The 26965-nt window shown below is 42.3% G+C and overlaps 1 protein-coding gene across 4 annotated transcripts in view; it reads right to left on the bottom strand.

Annotated features, from left to right (window-relative positions):
* Positions 1 to 26965, bottom strand: part of PELI1 (pellino E3 ubiquitin protein ligase 1) — a 436503-nt gene that overhangs the window by 115420 nt on the left and 294118 nt on the right. For 2 of the 4 annotated variants that reach the window (XM_069608182.1, XM_069608183.1), the window contains exons 3-4: positions 24670 to 24812; positions 13678 to 13819 (exon numbers count right to left, since the gene is read on the bottom strand). In XM_069608182.1, the coding sequence (XP_069464283.1) occupies positions 13678 to 13819; positions 24670 to 24740 (213 nt within the window). In that variant the 5' untranslated portion in view covers positions 24741 to 24812. The remainder of the gene's footprint in view (positions 1 to 13677; positions 13820 to 24669; positions 24813 to 26965) is intronic. The other 2 variants (XM_069608184.1, XM_069608185.1) reach the window with 1 other exon arrangement.

The raw sequence follows: 26965 nt of genomic DNA, 5'->3' as shown, positions 1-26965 counted from the left end.
GAGATGTAGTGGTATATTGTATATTTTGGTTACAGCAGCTATGTGGTGTGAGAATCAAAGGTGGGGTTGATGGTGAAGCCAAGGGACCCGACAAGTGTGGAGAGGGATTGTGTGGGGGGTCTGTGGTGAGTTCTTTGATCCAGGATGCGAGTTTGGGGTTTTTGGCTCAGTGGGCAGATGAGGAGGTATTCCGTTTTGGAAGGGTTGAGCTGGAGGAAGTGGGTGACCATCCAGGTGGTGATGGTGGATTGACCACTTTGGAGAATGTGGAGTTGTAAGGGGGATGAGATCATAAAAAGGAGGTAACTCAGCTGGACATACATTGGCTGTAATTGTGTGCAGATGGCTAACCTACCTCATTATACCATTTGTGATCAGTGAACCAGCAAACACTCACTAAGGACAACTCACCATCATCAGCAGGAGCTGGAGGTCTCTCAACTCAGGAACTCTAACCAAGCACACATATCAATGGCTCCTTGAAGGACTTGCAGTTGTCCATAAGTGGATTACGGGAGCCCTGGATACCCCAAAACCCATCAAGGACATACTCCAAGAAACCAAGCAATATATCGAATATGGAAGATTGCCTTTCTCCAGCATCACAGTAAAACTCTGCAACTCTCTGCTAAAGGGACCTCAGGAGAGCCTTGAAGGGCAGGCTTTTTAACACCTAGTTTTTAAACACCTAGCTAGCCATTGCACCATTCTGGCAATCTGCCACAAAACCAGCTGACGGATGCTCTAACCCACCTACCGAGCACTCTGATAATTACCTCCACTGACATCCTCAACTTCTACTCTCAAATCCACTATACGCAGACCAACTGAGCCACTATCAGGTGGCATGCTAAAGATCCTTCTGATACAGCCACCATACATGCCCTACCACAGACAAATGCATCCTAGCACCATGGTCACACAAGGCTTCCCTCTAGAGACAAACTCCTCTGTACCTTGGACAAACACCTAGAAACAGATCAGTATGTGGAGCTCAGGGTACTTCTGGTCCACACACATCAACAGAACAGCGAAAATATCTTGCATCTTCGTTCTCCTTATGACCCACCTCTCCAACTCTTTCATATCTGCCAGAGTGCCTCGAAATAAAGCAAATGGCAGCAAATGTGCAAGACAATGCCCTACACAGCAGATTAGACAGAATATTTGTACTGTATAAGAATACAATTAGTATGTTTCAGAGACCAGGTCTGCCTGCATCTTGTTCTTCATTCCCACAGCACCTTTCTCAACTGTACCCACTTCTCCCCTGAAGTTCTCCAAAATCGCTGCCTCTCACTGGCTCCCCTTTTCCATCCCTCTCCCAGCTGCAGATAGCACTGATAAATGGCAAAGTGGGAGCCTTCCCAATTGCTTTGACAGAATAGATAGGGTGGCCTATGCACCCCGTTGCATATCTCATCACTTCATATTAAAGACCGATTACAGAGGCGTATCTGGATAAGACTGCCAGGTAATGCCTTAATCTGAGCTGGGCAAGTTTGAACAGTCAATTCATAGACAAATACTGACAACCAGTGTACAAAGTAGAATGTACTGATTTTTCCAAGTAAAGTCCGACCGGAAGAAAAAAAAAAAACAATATTGTAATATTAAGTCCTTCCTCCCCCTGTATGGAGACACATAGGGTGGTTTTAAAGCATGGGAAAATAGACTTGTGATGGCAAGGGGGAACTGAAGTTTGTTCAAATATTAAATCTAACTGAAGATAGTTGGGTTACTCATCCTTGAAAACTGAGTATGTGACCTGAACTTGCATTTCATCAGGAAGCGCATCCGGAGTAAGGCATAGGGCTGCCCAGCAGATTACGTTATAAGGGATGTTCAATTGGAAATCTACTGACATTCGAATTATTGAGGGTAACCGAATTTCATCCCAGGAACACTTAAAAGCAATCCTCAATGGGGCAGTGGTGAATCAGTGCCGTACATAAGTGGGGATAGACGGTGAGCAGCTGGCTGGTAGTTGAGGCATACTGGTTACATAAACCAAGGACAGGACAGGCAGAAGTAGATGACAGCTGACAGGAGGTGGGTGAGCAGGTAGCATAGGTGGCACCTTAAAGATTTAAAGGAGGGAACAGTAAACCTGGTTGTCACATGGGAAGGAAAGGCTCCAGTTTAGCCAGGTAAAAACAGTGGAAGTGAGGGTAGATTGTGCAGGCATCCTACAGTCATGATATTACAAAATGAAAGCCACTGCCCACAAGCCATGGAAGGTTAGTTTAACAGCTGGCCCGATGATGTGCCACAATAGGTTAAAAAAAGCCTTTTTAGAGAACGAATGGCCTTTTTGACAGTACAGGTAAAATCCTACAGCCTTGCACATCTACAGAATATCTAAAGCACTTTGCTCCAGAAAGGATTGGGAACAACTAAGTGGAAAGCTGACAGAACCTTAGTCAAAAAGTAACAATGGTACTAAAGAACAATCTAGTTATTCAGAGAAATTGAGTACAGTGCGCAATAGAAAAGCTTGCAATTCACCAATACCCTTCACAGAGGAAAGGACAACATGCAAAACAGCACTTCCAGGGTACATATTTAAGCACACTGGTTGGCATGGATTGAAAAGGCTGATGGGCCAGAAAACAAGAAAGATGCCAAACTGGAGGAGGCTCCCCAGTCTACATGTGCGAGATCCTTTTCCAAAGAAATTATTTGAATAAAAGAAACAATTATACATGTTAAGGTTGGCAACCTCACGTTTGTATAATACAGTTTGCCAGCAACCAGAACGTTGCTTTACCGTCCAGTATCTGAGATGGCTCCGATGATTCTGAAAAGGAAGACTGCTGCAAGGTCTGCACCACAGATTTTCCAATGGGAAAGTGGGATATTCCAGTGGACAATATGTGATAAGAAACTTCAAGTAGTTACTGAGTATAAATACCTGGGCGTAGACTTTAACAATCTAGTATCTGAAAAGACAATCAAGATAAAGCTTCAATCCAAATTGACAGGACTCATTTCCCAAGCAAGAATAATTCATGCTAGATTTGGAAAATGTTCCAGCATACCGGTAATGAGGTTTTATCAGCAGAAAGTATTACCTATAATTACATATGGCTCAGAATCTTTGTTACCCAGGTTTTCCAACTGTCTAATCAAATTAGAAGCTAAATTCTGGAAAACCATCCTTAATTTACCAAATGGCACCCCTAGTCTATTGCTTAGGTTTGAACTTGGTCTGTTATCAATCCAATCATTGGTTACTTGGAAAATGTGTGTTCTGCTAAGAAAATGCATAATGGGTCTATTCAAACAAGATTGTCTAGCCATCTTAGCAAAGTATCTTCTAACATCATCTCACTCTTTTCCATTAAAATGGAGAACCCATGTACTGGATGCCCTTGTGGAGGCAAATATCTCTATTGACATATTACTCACCAATCCGAACCGGGCAAAAACCAAAATTTTCCAAGCTGATTGGATTATGACCCAAGACAAATGTTCTAAATTAAAAAATTTTAACAGGATGTTGTTATTTGGTCATAAAGAATACCGAAGAATGGCAGACTATTTAGTTAGATGTCCATCCTTGAGCCTGAGACAAAAAATACTACGATTTCGATTAAATTTATGGCCTGTCAATGAAATTTTGCTAAGACGAGGCCTCATAACTAAAGAGCCAAGTTATTGTCGATTCTGTTCTAATGGACCGATTCCTGAAACTTTGGAACACATTATTACGCAGTGTGAAGCCTTTGAACCTCAACGTCTAAAAATAGCTGAATGCTTAGCCTGGAATCTTGCTGATCACACGCTGAATGAAATATGGCATGAAATCTTTAGCTCCAGAAAGATTTCAGTTAGAATCGCGACAATGCGATTGCTTGATTTGGCCTTTCCGTTTGTGGTAAAGCTTGCAAATAACAACAAAAGAATTAAATAAGGCGATTCCCTAGTAACTGAGAAGTTCCTTCTTTATATACTTACGTCACATGAAGCGCTTGACATCTCAACATGCAAAACTATGTAAAAAGTGTCATATGTCATATGCACAAGTGTTTTATTACATTTGTTGTCATGGATTTTAACTTATGAACTATCACATATTAGATGATCCTATGATGAAATATGGTGTGAAATTTGAAATGCTGTAACTTAATGTTGATTTTATTTGTTCATCTGTAAAAAGTGAAAAAAAATTGTAAAGTTGTACTAACAACTAAATCAAATTAAAATAAAAAAAAAAAAGTGGGATATTTTTAACTAATGCGTCCAAGAGCGAAGACTAATATACAACATACTTCTGTGATGCTAAAAAAAAAAATACTCCACGAAAAGCTACCTCAATTGTTGGGTTAATTGACTTGTAGGCCTCGTCTTAAAATCGGTTGCCATTTTTTTCGGGCCTTGCAAGGGTCCAATAAAAAATAAAAATCTACCCACAGACATTTGCATGTATGAATAGTGTCTGGGAATAGCTCCTTTATCTCCTCGGAACAGGAAGCAATATGGAAAGCACGTCTGCAGCATGTTCGCATCCTTTGTCTCATGCAAGCGTGGTGCCTGTGCACGAGTCAGCCTGCGACTGATGCTTAGCATAGCTAATGAGCGTCTCGAAGCAGCGATGGTGTGCAGACGGGGGCCATCGGCGTGATGCATTAATCCTCACGATTCCTTCTCGTGGCGCGAGCCGTCCTATGTCCAATTTATCTTCTGGCAGAGTCAAGACAAATGATTCAGCGAAGCGTGTGCAGGTTGGTAATTTCCATCCCCAGCAGGACACGCCTGCATTTTGAAGCAGCTGGGCAGATATTCCGTTGTAGGTGATCATGGGGTCTTCGATTTAACATCCACTCATTCATTTAATGCCAGATTCCAGTGGTTGTTGGAGATTTTTTTCCCCCCACTGGATGGTCCTAACTATTTCCTCCTAATGAGTCCGTGAGCCAGTGTAAAAGGGGGCCTTAACCAAGCATAGCAAGTTTGATACGGGAAATGGTTTCAAACAAATAATTAAATGGCGTATTTTACAATACACTATGGGGAAAGGAAAAAAAATGGGGGCGGGGCAGTTTATAATCGGTTCTGTAGCGCAACAAGAACAAATCTGACAGCTGCCCGGTCACCAACAGTACGTGGGAGCATTTGTATGAGCCCTTGCACCCACAATGTAGGCCACCATTTCCACTGGAACATACATTTCAGGCGTGCCCATGCCCACAATATATGGCAGCACTGCAACTGTAAAATACTAGAACATAATGGCTGCTTGTGCCCACATTGAATATTCCAGTACTACCAATGGCAAAATAATGTCATGCTGGCTGTTCCAATAAAATCCTGCATACTACTTTAAGAAAATACTTATTCTGGCTTTGCACAATGAATGCCATCATTGCTGGCTAGACAATTTGCAATGCAAGGAGTGACATTTGCCATGATTGCCCTGCAAAAGACTTACGCAGCCAGTGCCAAATATTTGCTAAAAATAGCTGGTAAAAATGCCAGGCAGCCAGTGCCTATATATGCTAGAATTTACGTGCAAAATCGTAGTCAGGCGGCCAGTGCCCAAATGCAGACAGGCGTGTAAAACCATTGTCATGCACCTCAAACCTTTTCTGGTGACATGGTCTGCCCTCCACGATGTATGTATACACAACCACGGACATGCGACACTCGACCTTTTTCACGTACCTTTTGCACAGTACATGAGGCAAATTCAGCCTTCAGTTCGGTTCACAGGAATGAGGGAATAACTAACAAATGACAACTTCCCCATCAAACCACTTGCGCCTGAAGACCGCTATGAAAGTGTCCAAATGGACCCACCCCTCCACCCCCTCTGGCTTCTATAGGCCAGAACCATCCAGTGTCTGTAGGCACAGCAGCCACGTAGGCTTCCATCAAGGACAGCACTCCAAATGGACACAGGGCAGCTGTATTTGCAGGTACTGATGCATTGAATCCTTGGTCATGCAGACCAGTCATGAGATCTGGTGATCTCTGCATGACAGACAGACGGCTGTCACATATTTGGAAGGGCTGCACCCCAAAATCAATTATGCCCTGGCCGCCACGATCTGGATGAGAAACTCAGACAGACATGGCTGAAGACTATTACTACCTGTGGCAGCTGGTTAGGCAGCCGGTTAATTATTTTAACTGGAGGGACGTCAATATTCCTCCCAGATATGCCATAGTTGCAGAGCATAGCAAGGGAGCCCGAATCAATCCCAGGGTTTATGCGGGGGTGGAGGGGATACCAGCAGGCAGGCATGATTTTTTTTTTTTTACTAGACATCAATCATAAAATCATAAATTTCAGTTAAAAATAAATAAATAAAAACATCCCTGTCCCCTGGGAATTTGGGTGGTTTTCCTGTAACGGAACAAACCGCAGCCAAAAAGACTGTGCTGGTTTTGGCCGTTATGGTAAAACAACCCAAATTAAATACATTACCTACTCCCTCCCCCCTACTTCCCTTGCAGCAGCACACTTCGCTGTGTACAGCCGACTCGCTGTGTCCCTGCAATGTCTGTTCCCATTAACTTCTGTGATCGGGAACCGGCGCTGCAAGCTCCTTTTCTTTTTCTTTGTTCTTTACGCGAATGGCTGAGGGGGACAACACCCGCAGCCCTCGTTCACTATAATGCCACTGAATGGGGGGATTTGCTCGAGATTGTCGGCCATGTGAACTTTGCAGCTGAAATTTGGCCAAATCTCCCATTCAGAAATTAATTTTTGGTCATTTTGGCCTTTTCCTCCCCTGGGTCCCACATTGCCTCAAATGGAGAGCTGATTTTGGATTGTGGGGAGGGGCTTGTGCAAAGGCATTTTTTAGATGCCTTCCATAGGAGCCATGCTCTCATCTATAAACATTTAAATAATAAATACATGAACATAAACATATCTTCTGCCGCCTGTCCTGAAGTTTCCTCCCCAGCCCCAGCTAGCATGAACAGGAATCAGGAAGCTTCCTGGTTCCTGTGCAGGTGCCTGAGTGACAAGACGCCTCACTCCAGACGATGTCTGTAGGTGCGAGGAGGCGCAGGCGCGTCCCCTAGCACATAGACATGCAGTTCCCCAGCCAGCATTTCCAATGAGCTATACAAGGATGGGGAAGCAAAACCTCCCCAGCCTTGCATGACTCATTGAGCTTGCGCAGCTGGGGTGCTCCCTTAGACAGTCCAGTCAGCCCAGGAGCGCTCCCCTCAGCTGGAAAAAGCACTGGGCTGGCTCCTTGGCTGTCGGCTCCTCCTTAAGGGGTATAAACGATTGTCCAGGATGACCTTGCATTAAGAAGCCAGAGGCTTACTGATCAGGGGACAATAGAGTGTAGATTGGCATGCCCAGTGCAAACAGATGAGGCTACAGAAATTATAACCAAGACCTTCAAGTAGATTGTTGTGGACTTAGACTAAAATTTCAGATCGAGTACAGATATTAAACTGGGTCTATCTGGATCTTCCCAATAAACCCACTTTAGTGAGAAACAGGGACATGTAAAGGGTACAAACTAAATGAGATTTAAGATTTGTCAAGCATTCACGGTAAAAGTATGAAAGGGCAGCCGGTGTCTTTCAGTGGATGTTGGTAAACATGATCGATTTGAAAGATTTCAGGAGAGATTTACGATTTAATTTCATGATGGGAATACTGACCATACCCCTTTCAGTACTATTTGACTCTGGGTTTTTTCTCTGTTTAACTGCCTTCTCTCCCCTTCCAGGTCATTTTTACCATTCATGACTGGGTGCGTTTCCACACCTTTACAGGCAGCACCTGTATAGAAGTGTTTTCACTGGACTTCACTGGACTGCTTGTTTGATTTGATGGCTTGTAGAGTGCCCCTGATGGGCTTCAGTCGATGGCCTTTAATGTGGTGGAACTCTGAGCAGCAGAGTTAACCAAATCAAGAACGTTTTAAGCTTCCTTTTAGATTGGGGTAGTTCTAAAAGTGTGCTGAGCATCAATCTTACAATTTTTGCAAATTTTGTCATATGCGCTAAACTATGATTAATGGCCATACAACATGGCTCACATTGGTCCAGGTGCTGGCTTGACAGGCAGCAGCAGTCCAGCATTAGATTCAGCAGTTCCTCTACAAGTATGCACATAAAAGTAGGTTTTAAATGCTGCACCTTTCTAAAATGGAGAATTTTTAAAAACGACATACTTTTTAGGGTTGAAGGGTCGGTTTAACTTGAATCAAGACAATATCGATATTCAAGTTGGATGGGTAGTCATCCTGCAACATAGCCTCCCTGGGATTTTTTCATTTGTTTCCAATTCGGGCAAAACAGTCATTCTCCGTGCAGGATTAAACTGGGTAATGGGGCTCCACTTGAAAAAAATAACGCCCACTTGCAAACCTCAGCCACAAGATTCATCTTATGCAGGCAGAAACCGTTTTAAAAATCCAATCAGTTCACTCTGAGGAAATTACAAATGATTTCCTGTAGAACCCACATTCTATAAAAGTGCCCCCGACCAACATTATTTGACTCGCCATGCTACTCGCACCCAAAGTTTGAACAGTGATGCATGGTGGTCAAATCGATCATCAATTCAGCAGAATGTATGTTCGATAGCCATACCTAGAGCTCAATTTGCACTTTCAGTTGCACTATACTTACATTTCAATACCCACATGACTGTAGGACCAGTCCTTCAATACAATACCAAAATGTTCTTTGCCCACAAAATGGTACCTGGATAACAAGGCAGCCACGGGGTTCTCCGATTTCTGCACCAACACTCCTGCAACTCATTACTTTCCTTCTACTGTTTTTAGTACGGTGTTCAAAACATGGTTTTCCTACAAGTTTTCAAAACATGGAGGTGATCAGCAGACCAATGTTGGCTCAGTGGTGGACCTAGGATGCATGCTCTCATCCATCCATTTTCCCCAGAACTCCCATTAGATATACCAGATGTTTTTCTCAGACAGACAAGTGGCATCTAGGCTTTTATGCTCAATTCTTTGTCGGTGTCACAAATTAGTATGTACACCATCCCCTTCAACGCTATTTCCACCACACACGCATGCCTATTCAAACGGCCCTGTCATACCTATCAGAAGCTATTCATAGAGCCACCTCAAACAGATGAAGACGGACCCAACACTGCAACCAGCTCATGGTCCCAACGTATAAAAGACTCAAATCATGAGGCTTTGCCCCCAAGAACTGGCATACCTTACCACCCGCCATCAAGAAAGAGCCCTCCATCACTATTCCGCATGGCACTAAAAAAACACACCTTTTCCACTAGCCCACCTCCCACTCCAGAGGTGGCATACCTGTAACACTACTGCTGTATTAATCAACTGTATGCCTCATCTGTAGCTCGACCTGCATATGTCTGCCATCCTAAACTAGTATGTTTGTACCTCACCAAGTAAACTTTCGTTATACCTATGCAAACTGTATGTCCATTCATGATAAGTATCCTGTAACAGCGCCATGATGCTCGTGGGCCGCTGGCACTTTGTATATATCGAGGATTTTATTTATTTGGATTTATAACGTCCCTTGCCAGGGAGGGAGCACAGAGTGGATTTTAAACACAACAACTTTACGTTTAGTTTGAGCCCTGAGCCTTTATTTCCAAAATGTGATTAGCCTTAGTAGTAATCGCTTTCTGGCATCAAGAGCCCACATTCACTCCGATTTTGACCACTGGCCAGCATAGTCTATTCCCAGAGAAAACTATGGATTTTATATATCTAGTTTTGGCAGCCATGGGTATGTCCGTGCAAAAATCCTCCCTAGCACTTTCACACCACCACCTTTTATCAGAACTATGCCAAATATAGCAAGGACAAGATTCCGTTACCACAGAAACCTCTGGTTAGTCAGCATGCTCACAACTAATTCTCATACCTACACCATGTCAGGGTAGATGCAGATGGTCCGATGCCTTATATTCACGTTTGAGAGTATATTAACGCCAAAGCCTAAACTGCAGATTGCTTATTGTACACAGGAATCTGTCATTTCATTACAAATCCCTTGAGCGGGCCAAATAGACCTTTTGTGGTGGCCCCACTGGTAAAAGGTATTGCTAGCAACTCATTCCTTATTCCCGTAAATTTAGGACTACTGTAACCACAGGCATCTTTGCAGTTTCGACAGGGTGATGCATTTCTATCTCTTGGCGCAAGTGTTAGGGTGTTCAGTTTTTGTGCTCACTACTCATGTAACTTTGTTACACTGACTAAAATGGCTGGTGGCAGTGGCTTCTTTTTACTACCAGGCTGAATTCTCAGCTGCAGTACAGCACCCATGGGTGACCATTTTCTCAAAATGCCCCCCCACCCCCCTCCGTTTCTTATTTTTTCACCATTTTTAAATAGTCAGTTCCTTCTGGGCTCTTCTCATCGTTTGCAGTTTGTGAGTTTTGCCTTTCGTGGGCTTCAGCCCTGTAGCTCGCCCATGGTCCAGTGTGTCTGGGAAGGCAGCCAATGAGGGAGGGTCCCGAAACTTCACTTTCCTTTGGCTGTAGGTGTGCCTGGCTGAAACCAGTTCCAACTGGGCGCCCGGTTGTCCTGGAGGACAGCCAGCGCCCAGGTGATAGACAGCTCCATGGGAGTGAATTAATAGTTCCAGCCCTGGTCGTACAGGCCTACATTAAGAGTTGGGTCCCTAATACCAAGAGATACGTCTCAAAGTCTAACACCATTTGGATTTTAACTGGTTCTTCCACAGCACCCTGAAAGTGAACATCTTCCCAGACACTTTTTTCTATGGGGGTGGAAAAAGGGTGCACATCCTAACCGGTAACTCTAATGCAGGGGCACTCATTCACACCACGTGTGCCCCCTAGCAATACACATTTGTGTGTGTGCTACTTCACACTGCGCTTGGCAGTGCATTTGACGAACTCAAACACTTTGGCAGAGTTCGGACCTAAGCAGGCTTACTTTTACTCCTCAATCACGGAATATAAATATGTGCATGTTCAGTAGCTGCAGTTTGCATCTAGCACAGTCCTTCGGCTGGAGTGGGGAGGGATGGTGGTCATTTATGGATATTAAACTCCTCAGCAGGACTGTAGCAAATGGCCTCATGTGTCTGAAATGCTCACGGCTCCTTCCTAGCCAAATAGTTTTCGTTTTCTGGGCAAATTTGATTTCTTGCAACGTCAACTGGCTTAGTCAGAAAGGCCAAACTGTTTCCTAATGGTTTTGCTGGCAGCTGCTAGGCGGTTATAGGTCAATAGTACCTAATCAAAAGGATCGAATGACAAAAGGCTGCAGTCAATTCAACCGAAAAAAAGAATCGAAATTCCCCCCAGACCCCTGTTGTGTAAAAACGCCATTTTAAGGCTAAACTAGAGCAAAAAAAAAATTCAAAACATTGTTAAAAAATTCGATCCTTTGGTTTTCGGTCAAATGCACTCTCACCTTTTGCATTCGATCCTTTTGTTTTCGAAACTTTAACTTGGCACCCTGCTGCTTAGGCATGTTATCATGGTGGGTTCTCGCAGATATTAAGAAGTCGCTTGCACTTAAGAAACAAATTGAGGGGCATAACAGGCTCATACCCTGCGTGGCACTATAGTTTAAAGGAGGCACACGTGTTCGGGGCCTTCTTTTGTGCACTCATTAGGCATAAGATGACATTTTTGCAAAATTGGTGTGACATGACTAAGAGGAAGACCGACATATCGGAGATACCGAAAAACCAGTTACATGAGCAAAACAAAAAATGAATACAGAAATAGACCAAATAGGTCAGGCAAGTGAAAGAGGGTAATGGGGCGGGGGAAACGGAAAAATAAAGGGGCACACAAAAATGTAAATAATGGGCACAAAAATAAATAAATAAAAGGTGACAAACCAAAAAGAGCAACACAAATCACCTAGGGGCAATCAAGTGAGAATTGCACCCACGTTGCAAGCTGGGAGTGTGAAGCAGTTGGAAGATGGTTACAAAAAAAAAAAGCACTCAGCATTTGATGGCAGTGGATACCCGAGGATGCCTATTCTGGTGTAGTGAAGAGTGTATTGTTGAGAGCCTGCCGTGTAGAGATTATTGGAGTGTGTTGGCGCAAACATTGTGTTCAGGAAGTTTAAATTACATGTGCAATGAGCATGCATAACATATGTTGAAATGAGTAGTCCAGGCATAAAACAATGTATTCACCTATCTGAGCAGGTGGGATACTGGTTGTTGCCGAATTCCAATATCTGTGAACATGCCCCCAACTTACGCAATGACATTTCAGAAGGAAATCCTATTAAATCTCATTGAGCCTAGAGAACGGCTTCACACAATAAGGTACCACTTGTTAACGTAGTTAAACCAGGGCTATACTCGCTGCAAAATGACATAAAAAAAATCAGTACATTACTTTTCTTTAGAAAAAACAAATATTCTGTTTATTAGATTTCTGGAAGCACTCCACAAACACGAGAGCCGTGTGTGTCTGGAGAGGACCCTCTAACTCCCAACCAGTATTCGTTTCAGGGGACACCCGTTAGGGGGCAAACATGCAAAACATTGTCTATGGGAGAGAAAGAGGCCGTGGGGTTCGGACAAGTACAGTCTGTTGCTGAATTCTAGAAATATGGCTGTACGAATATAGAGCTGTGAAGCCTGCATACTGATAAGTGTATATGTCGCAAGTATTGAAACTCAATCACATGCAATACTATTCCTTTCCACAGTTGTGCCAACAGGTAAAAACGTAGATTTTCAACAATGGCAGAGCAAATAATTGTGATCATATTTATAATGTGTATGGCTTTCTCAACACTCAATTCCGATCTTCGTTACGGGAAACTATTGCATGTGCTTTCCATATACAGGCCATCAGGCAGTGTGCACCCAGAAAAAAACTATGTAGCCATAGCCAAAAGCTTGTTTACTTGTCACAAAGGAGTGTGTGTGTAGCTAAGAGCTTGGTCAAAATGAGGGCAATTTTCACCCAATGCACATTGGAACAACTTCAACCAATCCGCCCACTTACTTTTTTGTTGTTTTCTTTTTTAAAAAAACGTTTTTTTTTTTGGTTAGAAGAAAAGACACTTGTTCTCATGCTCTGTAGCTCACTTCAATACTGGGAAGCAGCAGGAACTGGTGGAGGCCAGAGGGGATTGTTAACAGTATTCATCACTGACAACATCCCCTCCACTATACAATGCGAGAGAACTGGGCCCTGACACACCCTAAAGCAATGTCCTTTGCAAAAGAGGTTTTAGGAAGACCCAATTAAGTGCCCAGCAGCAGTTGGCAGACGTTTTGTGAGCAATTCTTCCCTTAGTGGGACCAAACATGTAAAACATGATTTTGTGGGTCTCACGTTGGAGAGGCACAGCATTGTATTATTGTGAACTGAGATTTACACCTTAAGCACAAAAAGACAATCATTGGAATGGGCACGTGCATAAAAGCAAAGAAACAAAAAAACTTTCACTGCGCTTTGATAATGTAGCTACATGCGCTGCTGCCTTGAGTTCAACAGCTTTGGGGTAGGCCGACAAAAACACCAAGGAAAGATTAACACAGAGGTTAGGTAACAGAGTGCTGTAAAGAAAGTAAAGTACTTGCACAGAGATTAAGCAACAATCGCAGTTTCACTGACTCCCATACTCAATAGCACAAATGGTCCGCTCTGCCAGCATGAACCTGAAATCACCCTAGTTTTTGTTTTTATCACATATTACAAACTATAACTGGAGAAAATGAAGCTCATACCTTTGCTGCCTGAGGCGTGCAGGCAATGTGGACAGTGCTTGGCTTCACCCCATTTGCTTTGAGCCTTTTCAAAAGTGCAAACCTGCTTTTTCTTCGTCCTCGGTCTCCGTTTGGCAGAGAGCCATTGTACCTGCAGAAGAGCCTGTGGTAGTTAAAACAGAATTCTAACATACTTACGGTATAAATATGTACACATTCAGTATTAACTCTGCCTCAGGAAACATCATCACTATGTTTCAATACGTATTGGTTATGTTAATCTACAGCATGCAACTACAATCAGAAGGAATATCAGGTATTAAATAGCTCGCTGTGTGGGGTTCACCCGTAGACCCCCCAAAAGAGAAATAAGTCCAGCTTCAACTAAACCAAGCTATGTTGCAATGTTAAAGTTGCAGACGTAGGAGCCGAGAAAGCATTCTGCTCCTTAAAGCAACGATATGCCGCTTTGCATCATGCAATTGAGGACTATTGCCAACTAAATTGGAAGTATTTATTTCAAATTGAGTAGCTAATTTCTTATTCAGTTACTGGTCCCAGTCTGCTCCTTTGGGGCAACCCCAGAGAGGCCTTTCATGCAAAGCCTCACAATTTCTCCAATACCCAGTTTCCACCACACAATAGTAGCTCTCTTAAATACGTCCGAATCTTTGCATAGTCGGGAAACGGACACCTACTAACCGTCAGCGCACACTTTAAGCTAACAAAATAGAATTGGTGGGTAGCTTCACAGAAGACACTCTATTGCGTCTCCACGTAAGACGAGAATGTTTGAGACAGTTCTTTACTGGGGCATTTGTCCCACAGAGACAGTTTTAAGACAATACACAATTTTGACACTTTTCCAACACTATTAATTGGAGTGTGCCGAGGATTCTAGAAATGGATGAGAAGCCTGCTTCAAAGGCAGTTTTCCAAGCTAAAAAAGTCAGTGAGCACAAAAAGAAGCCATTCGGAGCTAGCAAAGGTGGAATATACGTCAACCTCTTGAGCACTGCGAGATTTATGTTGGGGTGTATTAACAAATGTGCATGCATTGGTTTCCAGACTTGCGAAAGCGTAGCGTACCAGAGAACATGCAAGACTGACCAGAGGCTTAGCCAGAAACGGAACTGAACAGGTTGATTTGCATGGTTGAGTGTGGGGGACCCACTATAACCTTGCAATTTCATGCATGTAAAAATCTATCAAAGCAAAACAAGGATCTACTGAGCGGCAATAAAAAGGTTCCTTTGCTGGGATCAGAAGGTACAGCTTATTGAATGGCAAGCTTGTTTTGCTATGACATGCACCTTCCAGGACATGCACATGTGTAGTAACAGCAGTTAAGTCTATGGGGATAAAGGTCTAAAAAGGTAGATTTCATAAAAGTGAATGGCCAGGCAGACGGAGCCCAACGTATAAATCAGAATTACACAAGATGAGATGAAGGTGCGACACAAACGGCTTCTACATGCTGTAGATCAAGTACTGTTCTTTACAAGTTATGTTAGCCATTCCCCTGATGGCCAATAGCAGAACATGTAGGATGGAAGCAACTCTTCGAGTCACTGCTTCCACATTCTTTTAAAATCTCGATTCAACTGGCCAAATAAATGTACCTCTGGTCCAGTTTTTCTTTTAAGGTTTGGATCTCAATTACTAGCAACTATTATACGTTTAACTTGGGCCTTATGTCCAATCTACACAAAACAAAATTATGAAACAAGCCACCTGTATAGAGATGCTGCCTTGGTTTCTATCGTAATGCCGCATTTAATGAAGCCTTTGTGGAAATTACACCTCTGCGGTCAAGCAGCAAGCCAGACAGGCCTCACCCATTCATCCCCTTGTTTTCAGTTGGGGAAAAAACGGTTGCACGTCGTGCTGCATCAAGGACAAAGACTGAAAGAAGCCAAAACCGCACACCAAACACCGGCCATGCGGTTACAGGGCAGCTACAAATCGGGTTTATTCTTCCATGCCTTACTTCTCTCGTTGGGGTGACGGAAGATTAACAATGTGGCAGATACTTTCTGCCAGCAGCTTTCACACTGGCTTTGCCTCAGCCCCGGGTGAATACAGTTCCACCCATAACAATACCGGAAAGTGCATACAATATAAAAACAGTTTAATAGTGTGATAACGTTCTTGCATGTTCACCAAACATGAAAAAGTATGGGCTGATTTGGAGGCAAACTATTTCCGATAAGGCCAAAGGCACTGGGGCGCACGTTTTCACCAGGGTTTTGTGAGGTTCCAATTTTCAGGAGATCTTCATTGGATGATTAGCACCATGAAAGCCATCCTCAGGTTTACGCAAAGTGGCATTGCAGGCTCTGGCTTGAATGTGGGAATCACAATATGGCACTCTTCTTTCCTGAGAACATTTTCTCCTCTTCAGAGTCGCCATAAAAGCCTGTAACATTTTAGGCTTTGCTCTCTAGGTCCTGAAGCTCCTGCCATGGACAGTATCCACTTATTGCCATTTTTCTTGCAAATCCATTTGTCCGCATACATTAAAAAGCTTTTGGAAGAAACCATGTGCATCCCGATGATTCATGTCTAAAAGAAGATTGTTGCACTCGTCTTGCTGCAAATCCACAGCTGCTCAAGATAGCACCGTGGGACTCGAGGTTTGCAATGAAATATCCCTTCAACGAATCAAAAATGACAGATTTGTTTGCACACAACCTTGTCTAGTTTTAAGTCAACTTGGAATGAGCCTTCTTTAGCGACTTTGCAACTCTATGGATTTAGTTTGTTGAATGAGATGGCAGAAATCTGAGGAAGGTGCAGATGCCATTTGATGTCACAAAAAAGTGTCAGAATGCAGGCACACATTCAACACTCAATGCTACTTTTTTCTACAATGGCTCGTTTATGGTCCCCGAGAGCAACTAAAAGGCATAACTTATTTAAGGCATAGGACTCTATCAGAGAAAACCAAAACCTATAAAGACATCATGCTGCACAAATACCAGAAACCCCATTTTCCTGAGAAAGGAGGAGAAAACATTCTGGTTATCACTTTGAGGAGTAACAGGTGGTCTTTCTTTGACAACAGTCCGTGGAGTTGCAGGGCAGCATCCACTGGTATGGAGGCCTGCATATCGGAGTTCTTCAGAAGCATTTTCATTAGTTCCTTTTTCACAAAGTCATGTCATGATAGGCAAAAGACATTGCAAACATTCAAATTTGGTAAACCTTTTCTACGATCCCTGTGAGATGCTGCTTAAGTCACTAAATTTGAGACTAAATGAACAACTGCAATGTAAGCGACATTCGGGTGAAAAACACGTTGCAAATTATATTAACTGGTGGCCTAGAAATTGTTCAGATTAATTAGTAGAAAAGTCCATGGTCCCATCCAGTGTACATGATACCTTTAATACCTGAAGCCACTGATGCTTACAGATGGAGGGAGCCGGATGGATTGACAACACCAACAAAGTCACGGTTCTTAAGTACCAAGCGAATTCAGACCCAAGACTGCCCAAGAGAGCAAGGTTTTGTCAGGCTGCAACACAATTATACATTAACAATTACGATTGCTTCAATTTCTAACAGCAAAAAATTGCTTAATGACCAAGGTTGCCAAGCCAAAGGAAGGGGCATTGGGCTGGCAGCCATGCAAAGGATGAGAAACTGTTGGTCTTAAAGAATACACTATGGAAAGAAGCCTCAAATAATCCCATTTCACCCAGAATGCCCATCCCAAATGACAGCCTGTATGTATGTGAGCCAAATTAACCAAGCACAATTTTGAATGAGAAGTAATTGAATCGTACTGTAACGGAGAACCTCCAGTATTTTTCTTGGTGAAATGGCAGCAGCAGAAATTATCCATTGCACAGCGCACCGCAGCAAATACCCTCAAGTACCGCTTGGCCGCTCACTCTCGGCGTCTACTGGAAGCGAAAGGATTCTTTTTCTCCTGCTCTACGTTTAACCTGGACTTGTACTTCAATATTTGCTGTGGACTGCAAGTACCAGAAGGTGAATACTCCTAGGAAACATAAGGACTATTGTTTCACCCTATACAGTATTTAATTGCATTTCTTTTATTCTGTTTAGGCTCTGTGACACACCTACTTGTAGGCGTGTTATAAAAAAGAGAAGCCGCACACACCGCGCGCGCACCACAGCAAATACCCTCAAGTACCGCTTAGCCGGGGAGCTGTGGTCTTGGTGCCCCTTCTTTGACTGTTGTTCATACCCGCCGGTTCCTTGACTGTGTGGGCCTTGTTATAATTATTCGAATCCTAATTGATGGATTTTTTTTTTTAGGTAACCCACTATAGTTGTTAAATAACCACAATCAATTCTGAACCACGCGGCTTAGAGGCCAGCGTGTGTAGGTTGGAGCTTTGTTTGTTACTTATGCGTTCTTACACCTCAAATCAAATATGCCTGAACTTCTGTTAACACCCACGTCAAAAACACCTACATCTAAGTCAGGGAAATCAGCAACAAAAATCACGTGGGTAGCAACTCGCAAATCGATAAAGTTAACACCCGTTCCTAGAACGCCTCAGGCCAACCAAGACATACATGCTTTTTGTGAGCCTCCGAAACAGGTTGAACAACTGACGATGATTCAACCTCGACAGGGGGAAAATGTCGACAAAGTGGGTAGAGAGACCAGGAATGAACAAGGTGCAAAACAGATCATAGACACAGAAAGCGACATCACCTTGTCATATACCCCAACAAAAAGAACAATTAGCCCAGATCGAAGAAAGTACTGAAAATGATGAAGTCTTTTCAAACATCTCAATACACGCCAGCATTACAAATATAAACTCATCATCAATCTCCATATCTCCGAATTATCGGGCTCCCCGCTCCATGGACTCCAGCATTTCACTTGCGGCTTCATACATTCAACCCATTCCACAACGGCGTACTACAACTGTAGATAAATCGGCAAAAACAATGTCAGACAGCCCTAACTGGGGTGAATTCAATGATTAAAAGTCTGCATAAAATGTTTGAAATTAAACTATATCAACAATCAATCCAAATTGAGAAAATTACCACCTGGATGGAATCAAACTCAAAATGTCTTGCAAAGGTCCAATGAAGCAGTAAATACCAGTAAAGACGAGGCGTAATGCTGCCGAAATAGCAACAGCTGTTCGAAGGTTTACACAAATACAGCCTGTTGAATGTGAAGGGGTAGTTCCCGAAGATCTGAACTCATCGTGGGTCAGTGTGGACCGTCCTATAACTAACTTCTGTCACCCCTCCACTGTGAAGACTTATGATGTTTTTAGCAGGCGATCGCGCGTCATCAACCGCCCGAAACTTCTGCTTTCAAAGCCGTACCAAAATAATAATAAGCCAAAAAAGACAGCGAAAATGAAGTCACAGATTCCTATGGTAGATCTAACTCAGACCGTGCCAATCACAATTCCTCCACAGATAACTCAAACAAACATCCTTCCGACAAGATCCAACATGTCGGCTGTTGTAATACCGCCCCAAGTAATCATCCCAACCGAGCAAACGGCAACGCATGTGGACAGTCAAGAACATTCAGTAACAGCTGACCCGCTCGCTCATGCACCACTGAATGAATTAGTGGAGATGGCCAAGAATTCAATCAAAGACTGACCTAACCCACAAGTGGACTAGTCGAGACAAAAAAAAAATCTACAAGTTCAAACGCTCCTGCCTTACCACCAGTTTCTAAAGAGGTAATCGAGCAGCTACATGTCAAAGAACGAACCGACCAAATCGAAGCGGCGGTGGATGAATACCTACTGCAGCGACTTAACTGTAAAACAGTCCACTCCACCAAAATGACAGCTTCAGATACACCTACTCGCATGGACAGAAACACTGGAACATCGGGAGATACTTTTGGTCCATCAGAAACGCATAGGAGTCATCCGATCATGTTCTCTGCCCCTGATAATCACGAAACACAGGAGAAACCGGGTTCTACGCTTAGAGCAGAACAGTTCCTAGAAGATAATGGAACAAAATCGAAGGACTCCAAAAAAAATAATTTCCTGAAGTTTCATACATTGATATTGAAATGTCAGAACGCTCCGTACGAAAAGTACAATCTGTGTAGAGCTAGTATTCTGAACATCTTCAATGAACTACATGAGTTGGAAGACATCTCTTCAGCTGATATCGACCAAGTTGAGTTCTTGTGCGATAGTAATCTATCGATTGTGCGTTTGTGGATCAGATCTGGGCTAGTTTTAAATACCTTGTGGAGAGCAAAAATGACATTATTTGAGTTGGGCTTCTTACTTGCCCAAGATCCAGAAAGAAATACTAAGGGACCACATGCCCAATTATCAACACAAGCCCATTCTCCTAGGATCCAACAAATCCAACCAGTGTGCCCATGTGCTTTCTGCAAAATGCCTTCAAAAGCATAACCACTACCGATAACAAAGTGCAATGTCTCGCTCGCATCGTGGAACTCGAGGCCATAGCCACCTACAAAACAGACCATAATGGTCTCAATAACTTTGAAATTGTGGCTTTACAAAAAACGTGGATGTTAACCAAGCCAATATGGGATGACCACTTGTTTGCTGAATGAATAGCTGGTAGAAAAGCTAAGGGTCGGCCAATGGCAGGCTTACTAGTAGCAGTCAAAACCAATAAATGCTTCACCCTACAAGAATGGGCAACCCCAAATAAATTCACGCACCTGGTAAAAATATCTAAAGGAAATTTGGACATAGCTCTAATCAATCTGTATAGAAATCCGGCTGCCATTACTGACAATATCTTCTATAGAGATGTATCCACTCTGTTAGAGATAGTAGCCAAAACACCCAAAATCATGGCTACTATAATAGTGGGGGATTTCAACTTAAACAACATAACCTCAAACATCAGGTGCAACACTGAAGATGCCCGTAGAGGACTACATTTCATGAAAGACTGGAAACGTCACATGGCTAATGGTGCTCTCCCAGGAGATATACCGTCTAATCCAACATGGCAGAGAGGTACCTCCACAAGCACCACTGATTATATATTCCTGACCGAGAAATTATTTATGAAAGCTTCTAAATTTGAAATTTTGAAACAATCAGCAAGCGACCATAATATCTTGCTGCTGATTTGGTCATGGGAAGATGAAATTCAACCTCAGCAACAACAATGGACGACACCTAATCAAATAATCAATAACACCAAAATAAGATTCAAATGGACACAAGACAAATTAAAGGCCTTGAATGAGTTTAAAAGTCCAAGAGTCTCAGCCAATTTATGACTCCTACTTAAACGTGCTGATGTTGTTCAAGAATGTACATCACATACAGGCTTTTCACCAACAAAAACATAAGCATTCTTATGATAGTCAACTACATCAAGAAAGGACAAGTTACAGGCGAGCATTAAGAGCAATTTTCAAACTGCCGTCGAGTGAAAGACAACAAGCCAGGAGCACTCTTAAATGCAAGTACAAAAACTGGGTACGTGCGCATAAGAGCCTCATGTTCCAAAAAGACAGTGAAAATTTCATGACATTAATAAACAGTAAGAATACAACTCAAATATGGTCATTATTAAACAAAACCACAGGGCAAAAGCAAGTTGATACCCAGTTAAATGGAGTAACTGAAGCCCAATGGACAAAGCACTTTACAACTTTATATCAAGATGGACAATTTGAAGTTTATCAATATATTATGCAATCTTCATCCCCATGGAAGATCGAATGCACTCTAGACATCATTGAAGAGTTCATCACCAAATCGTCATCTCGAGCCGCGGGACCAGATAGATTTTTAAAAAAAAAAAACCCACATGATGAAAGAACATCCAGGACAATGGACCATCATACTTTGCAACATTTTTCAACACATCTTACGGACTCGAGTTATACCAATGTCCTGGCGCACATCGCTTCTCGTGCCAATCTTTAAAAAAGGAGATTGAGGGGAGCCGTCCAACTACCGCCCCATAGCCCAACTCGATACTCCAGGGAAACTCTTCACTCGCTTAGTGCTGAGAGATTTTAATCTTTGGACCGAATCAGCACGCGAGACCCAAATCAGACAGGTTTCGTTGCTGGCATGGGGACAGCAATAAATCTTAACACAAATGCAATAAAAAAACAAGCCCATTCCAATAAAACAACCATATACTTTGCCTTTATTGACCTACAGGCTGCGTTTGACTCAGTGTCTCGAGTCAAATTAATCAATAAATTGAAAGAAGCACAATGTCCAGAGTGTCTAACAGATATCATCTACACTGTGCAACATCAGTGAGAATTAGATTGTCAATTATGGGCCTTCTATCTGCTTCCATTAAAACTGCAACAGGCTTGAAGCAAGGTTGTATACTTGCTTCAGCCTTATTTAACTTTTACATTCACAATATAAAAATGGCCCGCAATGAAATTGTTTCAGATTCTCCAAAATTGAATAATGTGGCGGTACAAGCCCTCTGGTATGTGGACAATCTCGTCCTGATATCAAAACCCCCCCAGCAGGCTTCAAAAACTTGTTGCTAATAAGGTGACCCCAGCCATATCACAAACCAAGCTTATCTTATACAAATTTGGCAAATTCTCCATCACACTTGCCATTCACTTTTGGCACCAGAAAGTATTTCCATCAAAAATCAGTTCTTTGAAAAACTAGAGGCTAGATACTGGCGTCAGATTCTGGGAGTCCCCCAATGTACCCCAGGATCTTGGTTAAGATATGAGCTGCAAAGTATCAGTGGCAATTGTGTGCACTGTTTCGCAAATGTTTAGTATACAATCAAACCAATACCATGCTGTCAACAGTAGCAAACTACATGTTTAACTCTTTACACCAATTTGTACAAGAATGGACTAAATATGTGATGTTAATTATGGCCAGAGCGGAAATTACTGTGGACAATCAGAAACCCTGACAACACCAAAATGAAAATCTTTAGGCAGGATTGGATTGATACACGTGCACTTTGTCTTACATAAACACTTTAATCCCAATCATTTTCATGATAAAAAGCTTGGTGTTATAGAGTTATAGCTATGCAAAGCAGCAAATCCTAGAATACGGTCTGCAATCTTACGTCTACGCTTGAATTTGTGGCCGCCTCGAGACATTTTAGCACAACAAACAAATAAACCAAGACAATAATCATTGCAGATTCTGTCACAAGTTAGCTGTTAAAGAGACACAAACATCTTGTCACCGAATGTGCAGCACTGTGTCAATTGAGAAATACTAATTTTGTCAAACATATGCATGAAATTTCCAATATACTACCGGAACATATATAGTTTACAATTCTAAGCACACGAAATAGGAGTATCCACATAGCCATGATCGGATTTCTTAATGCCCTTGACCTAGAGGAGCAGTTTGAGAAACCAAGGCCATGAGATATGTGCACATTGCACCACGAATAATCTCTGCATAGATAATTATGTATATGTCTAGTTTGTTGCTGGCACTGACTCTGGCGTTTTCTTGAATTATGAATCAGAAATTGTCAATCATGTCATGTAAGGTTGTAGTATTGGTATGAGAAGAAGAAATTTAATCACATTTTTATTTCTGTATTTTTATATTTCTGCATTAAAATTTTCGAATTTTGTAAATTGTCAATTTTGTATAAATATTGAAAAGTTGAGTAATCAGCTAAATCAATAAAAATCTAAAAAATCCATTGCACAGCATCAGTCATGCGAGATGGTGTCCAATTCCAGATGTTCTGTACCAGCACCCAGACTACACCTTTTACATGATCTGGAGGACTTTAGGATGGGCAACTTGAAAACATTACTTCTAGGAATGTTCACTCACTCCTGAGGGAGAAGATATTGGTTGAGTAATTCAAGCGCTTTTAGTTCAATTGAAGGAGCTGGGATAGAGGATATTTTAAGTGCTTCCGTTTCAGGTTCCTTTCATTTAAAATGACTAGACTAAACCAGCACCATTACAAGCAGTCACAGTACCTTAAATTATCCAAGGGAGAATAGACACCAATTAAGATGGAGGTTAAGTCAAATATGGGCCCGCCGTTGCAGTTTGGATCGAGTAAGCACTTGGCTAAAGAGCTGATCTTTTTTGCTTGTCCAGCAGTCTGTTTTGGTCATAAAGCCAGTCATGGTGGCAATCCACTTGTGAAGATCATGGAAATCCTCATGGCGGCTGTGTCTGCAAGAGGTTGAAAACTACATCCCACAACCTACTTGGCTAGTTGGGTTATGCAAGAGCAATGTCTTTTGCCCCTCCCATATCCACTTTACATGCATACTAAAACACACAGGCTAGGACCCTGCTCACACTTCCCTCTTTGGGAGAAGGCAACATTTGTTAACATGAAGTGATGCTCATGCACTGGATCTTCTTTTAAAAGGGATCTCCTGCTGCTCTTACAACATATGGAGAGTTCAGAGCCTGAAGGCAAGACTAGCAAGGGTGAGATCAGAATAGTCCTGCACAACAAATCTTTATCAGGGCTGCTGTGCATAATCTGGCTTTCAGGGAAGCTACTGAGAAAAATGTGCGCAACAAGTGCGCATGGCACCCACAAACTGACAGAAAAAGATCAGAGGCTCTTTACCACAGCAAATGACCTACCACCCCGCCCCGTACTGCATAGAAATACAGACCAGCTCAGAGTCTCGGCTTCAGCATAAACTTTAAATATAGGAATTGGGTATAGCAGGGCGCAATGTTTGCACCCACTATAGGCTAGTCATGTGTTTTTCTTGGCAAGTCAGAAATTGTGTGCTTTGTGCATGTATAGAATTGTGGTGGCGAGTGACTTTATGGCTGGCCAGTAGCTTGCAACTTGAATTTTCTGCCCCCTGAGGTACAGGGAATAATGGCCATTAATGTATCAGCCGGGCATATTTTGTTTAAGGAATATTGGATTGGCACAGTTTCCAGTGCTATGGCCTATGCCTATATGGTGATGTGCCATGGATTTGGGAATGGAGGCTGCTGCATTCAAGACAATGGCTACAACACTATTTCTTCACCTAGCATTATATTGAGAATTCAATATAAAGTGATAACTTACCCTAGTACAATGAGTTCACCATATTTCACTGGTGCTTTGGAAGGGTGATTTTCTTGATCAGGAGAAAACATTAGCGTGGTTTTCACTTTCACTCCAAGCAACGTCTGATCAAAAGGCTTGGATTGCTCTTCTCATCATTTCGCCTGAAATTTCAAACAAGAATTCAATATAATTAACAAAGTGTCAAGAGAAAGCCGTGGCAGAGCAACCAAGGTAATTGGGTCATCTAGTGCAGCACTTACATAGAACTGCAGCACATCAGCACAATGCTTTGAGAAGAACCTGCTGAGACGGCTCTTCGTGGATTGCTTCAACATGGCAGTAGGAGATTCCTATGCACTACCCTGTCATGATGCCCAAACAAACCTCATTTGCCTTTGTCAGAATTTTAGCAGGTTTAAAAAAAAATAATTTCAAAACCAGAGGAAAACGTCCATATCCAAAGCAAAATACAATCATCAAAAATAATAACCCTACAATTCAATTAGAGGCAAATGGCATTTAATTTAAACAATTACCATAAACGCTTGATACAACCCATCAAATTCCAATGAAAGGTGAAATGGGCATCTCAACGCTTCTGCTGCGAAGGAGCCATTTTAGAGGGCTTCAGTTGACATTTCACATATACTGCACAGAGATCAGCAGGTGTAATGATTGAGATTTAGAATGTTTTACTGTGGCATTCTGAAAATTGGGAAATCACTAAAATCGACGGGTACCTGCACAGATAATTGAATAAAAAATGTATAGGCACCAAGGATGAGATCAGAGGACTTGACACCCGTTGTCCTGCATCCCATAAAACTCGACTAGGTCTTTAGTTGTATGTTCTCTGTAATATGTCCTCAAGAAATTGTGGCTGTGATTATGGCTACGAAGAATATCTTAAATATAGCATGTTACCAACGTAAGGTGCAGTTACTCGATAGGGATGTAGGTGTAATATTTGCAGTGTCTCACATCTGACAGAGTATTTAATAATAGAACAAACACATTACAGTGGATGAAATACAATTGAACTGGGAGACTCCAGCCCTTTAAGATGAGGTAGCCACACCATTGAGATAGATGGGGATGCAGAAGTTACTCAAACATCAATAATCGAAACGACTCGGGTAGTTGGCAATAGGATAACTGTTGATATCAATTATGGAAAACAGGGAGTACAACGGACATCAGACATCTCAATGCATCTTAAAAAAAACATTCTTTTATAGCAAAACATTTTTATGGGTGACGTCAACCTACATATTACTAAAGTCATCCTACGTGGCAAACTACAAACAACTAGTGAGGAAAGTGATTGGTTCTTAAGGAACCTCCAAGTATACGATCCATACTCGTCTAAGAGAGTGAACAACAGTGATAGGTATATTAACATCAGGTGGGGCAACTAAGCCCTCCCCTTGAACAGGTCACTACGAGCATCAATAAATACACAATGTCCCATTAGCTACTGTTAGGCATGTATGCAGTACGCTTAGGGTGCACTACAACAACCCAGACCTACTGACCACCTGGCAATAGCAACCCAACCTTTCGTATAGGTCTGTACTACACAGGTTGGTAGTGTGGACGAGTAACCAGGCTTATCTCAAGAGGGGTCAATGTGTGCTGTAGGGTAGTTAGAGAGATTCACAGTGACAAGTATTCAAGCAAACACACACAGGGTTTCCTGATAAAACAATTATTAATTTATTTCGTGAATATAAGCCTTCTTCAGAAGGGAGCACTGTAAAACACCACACAAATATACTTCAACACTATACACTCAAGTTCAGAATCAGTAAATACCCATTTGGGATGGCATACAACAGAGACCTACACCCACAGGTGACTTCAATTGCTAGGGTGCTGTTGACATTAATGTATTACTCTTGGCATTCAGAATTAGTTAAGAGCAAGTCAAAAGGACAGATTATTAGAGCAAACAAGATACCACAAATATTTCTTATGCAGGCAAATACTTTCAGATCCCCCAATAAGAGTAATTCAGTTAAAACAGACTAAGCCAAAGTCAATAGGCATGAGTCTATATGGGCTGAAGCACGTAAGTAGAAAGGTCTTTGCACAATGTTTCAGAAGTCTTTGAAGAACAAGATGATTCAATGTAGGGCCACAAGCTGTTAGAATTGTGAGTAGTGGAAGATGCAAGAAACTCTACAGTAAGAGGTAATTTCTAGTTCTCCTAGACTCTGTACAGTACCTTTAAAATGAAGAAAAGATGCAGCAGATGACTCCTGTTCCTGTGTAGCTCTGCAGAGCTCACTGTTCCTGGGCCTCAGTCGTGGGG

This window comes from Ambystoma mexicanum, chromosome 4q (assembly GCF_040938575.1).
Source record: "Ambystoma mexicanum isolate Mex_15411 chromosome 4q, UKY_AmexF1_1, whole genome shotgun sequence".
NCBI classification, from domain to species: Eukaryota; Metazoa; Chordata; class Amphibia; order Caudata; family Ambystomatidae; genus Ambystoma; species Ambystoma mexicanum.
This window is presented reverse-complemented; position numbering and strand designations above follow the sequence as displayed.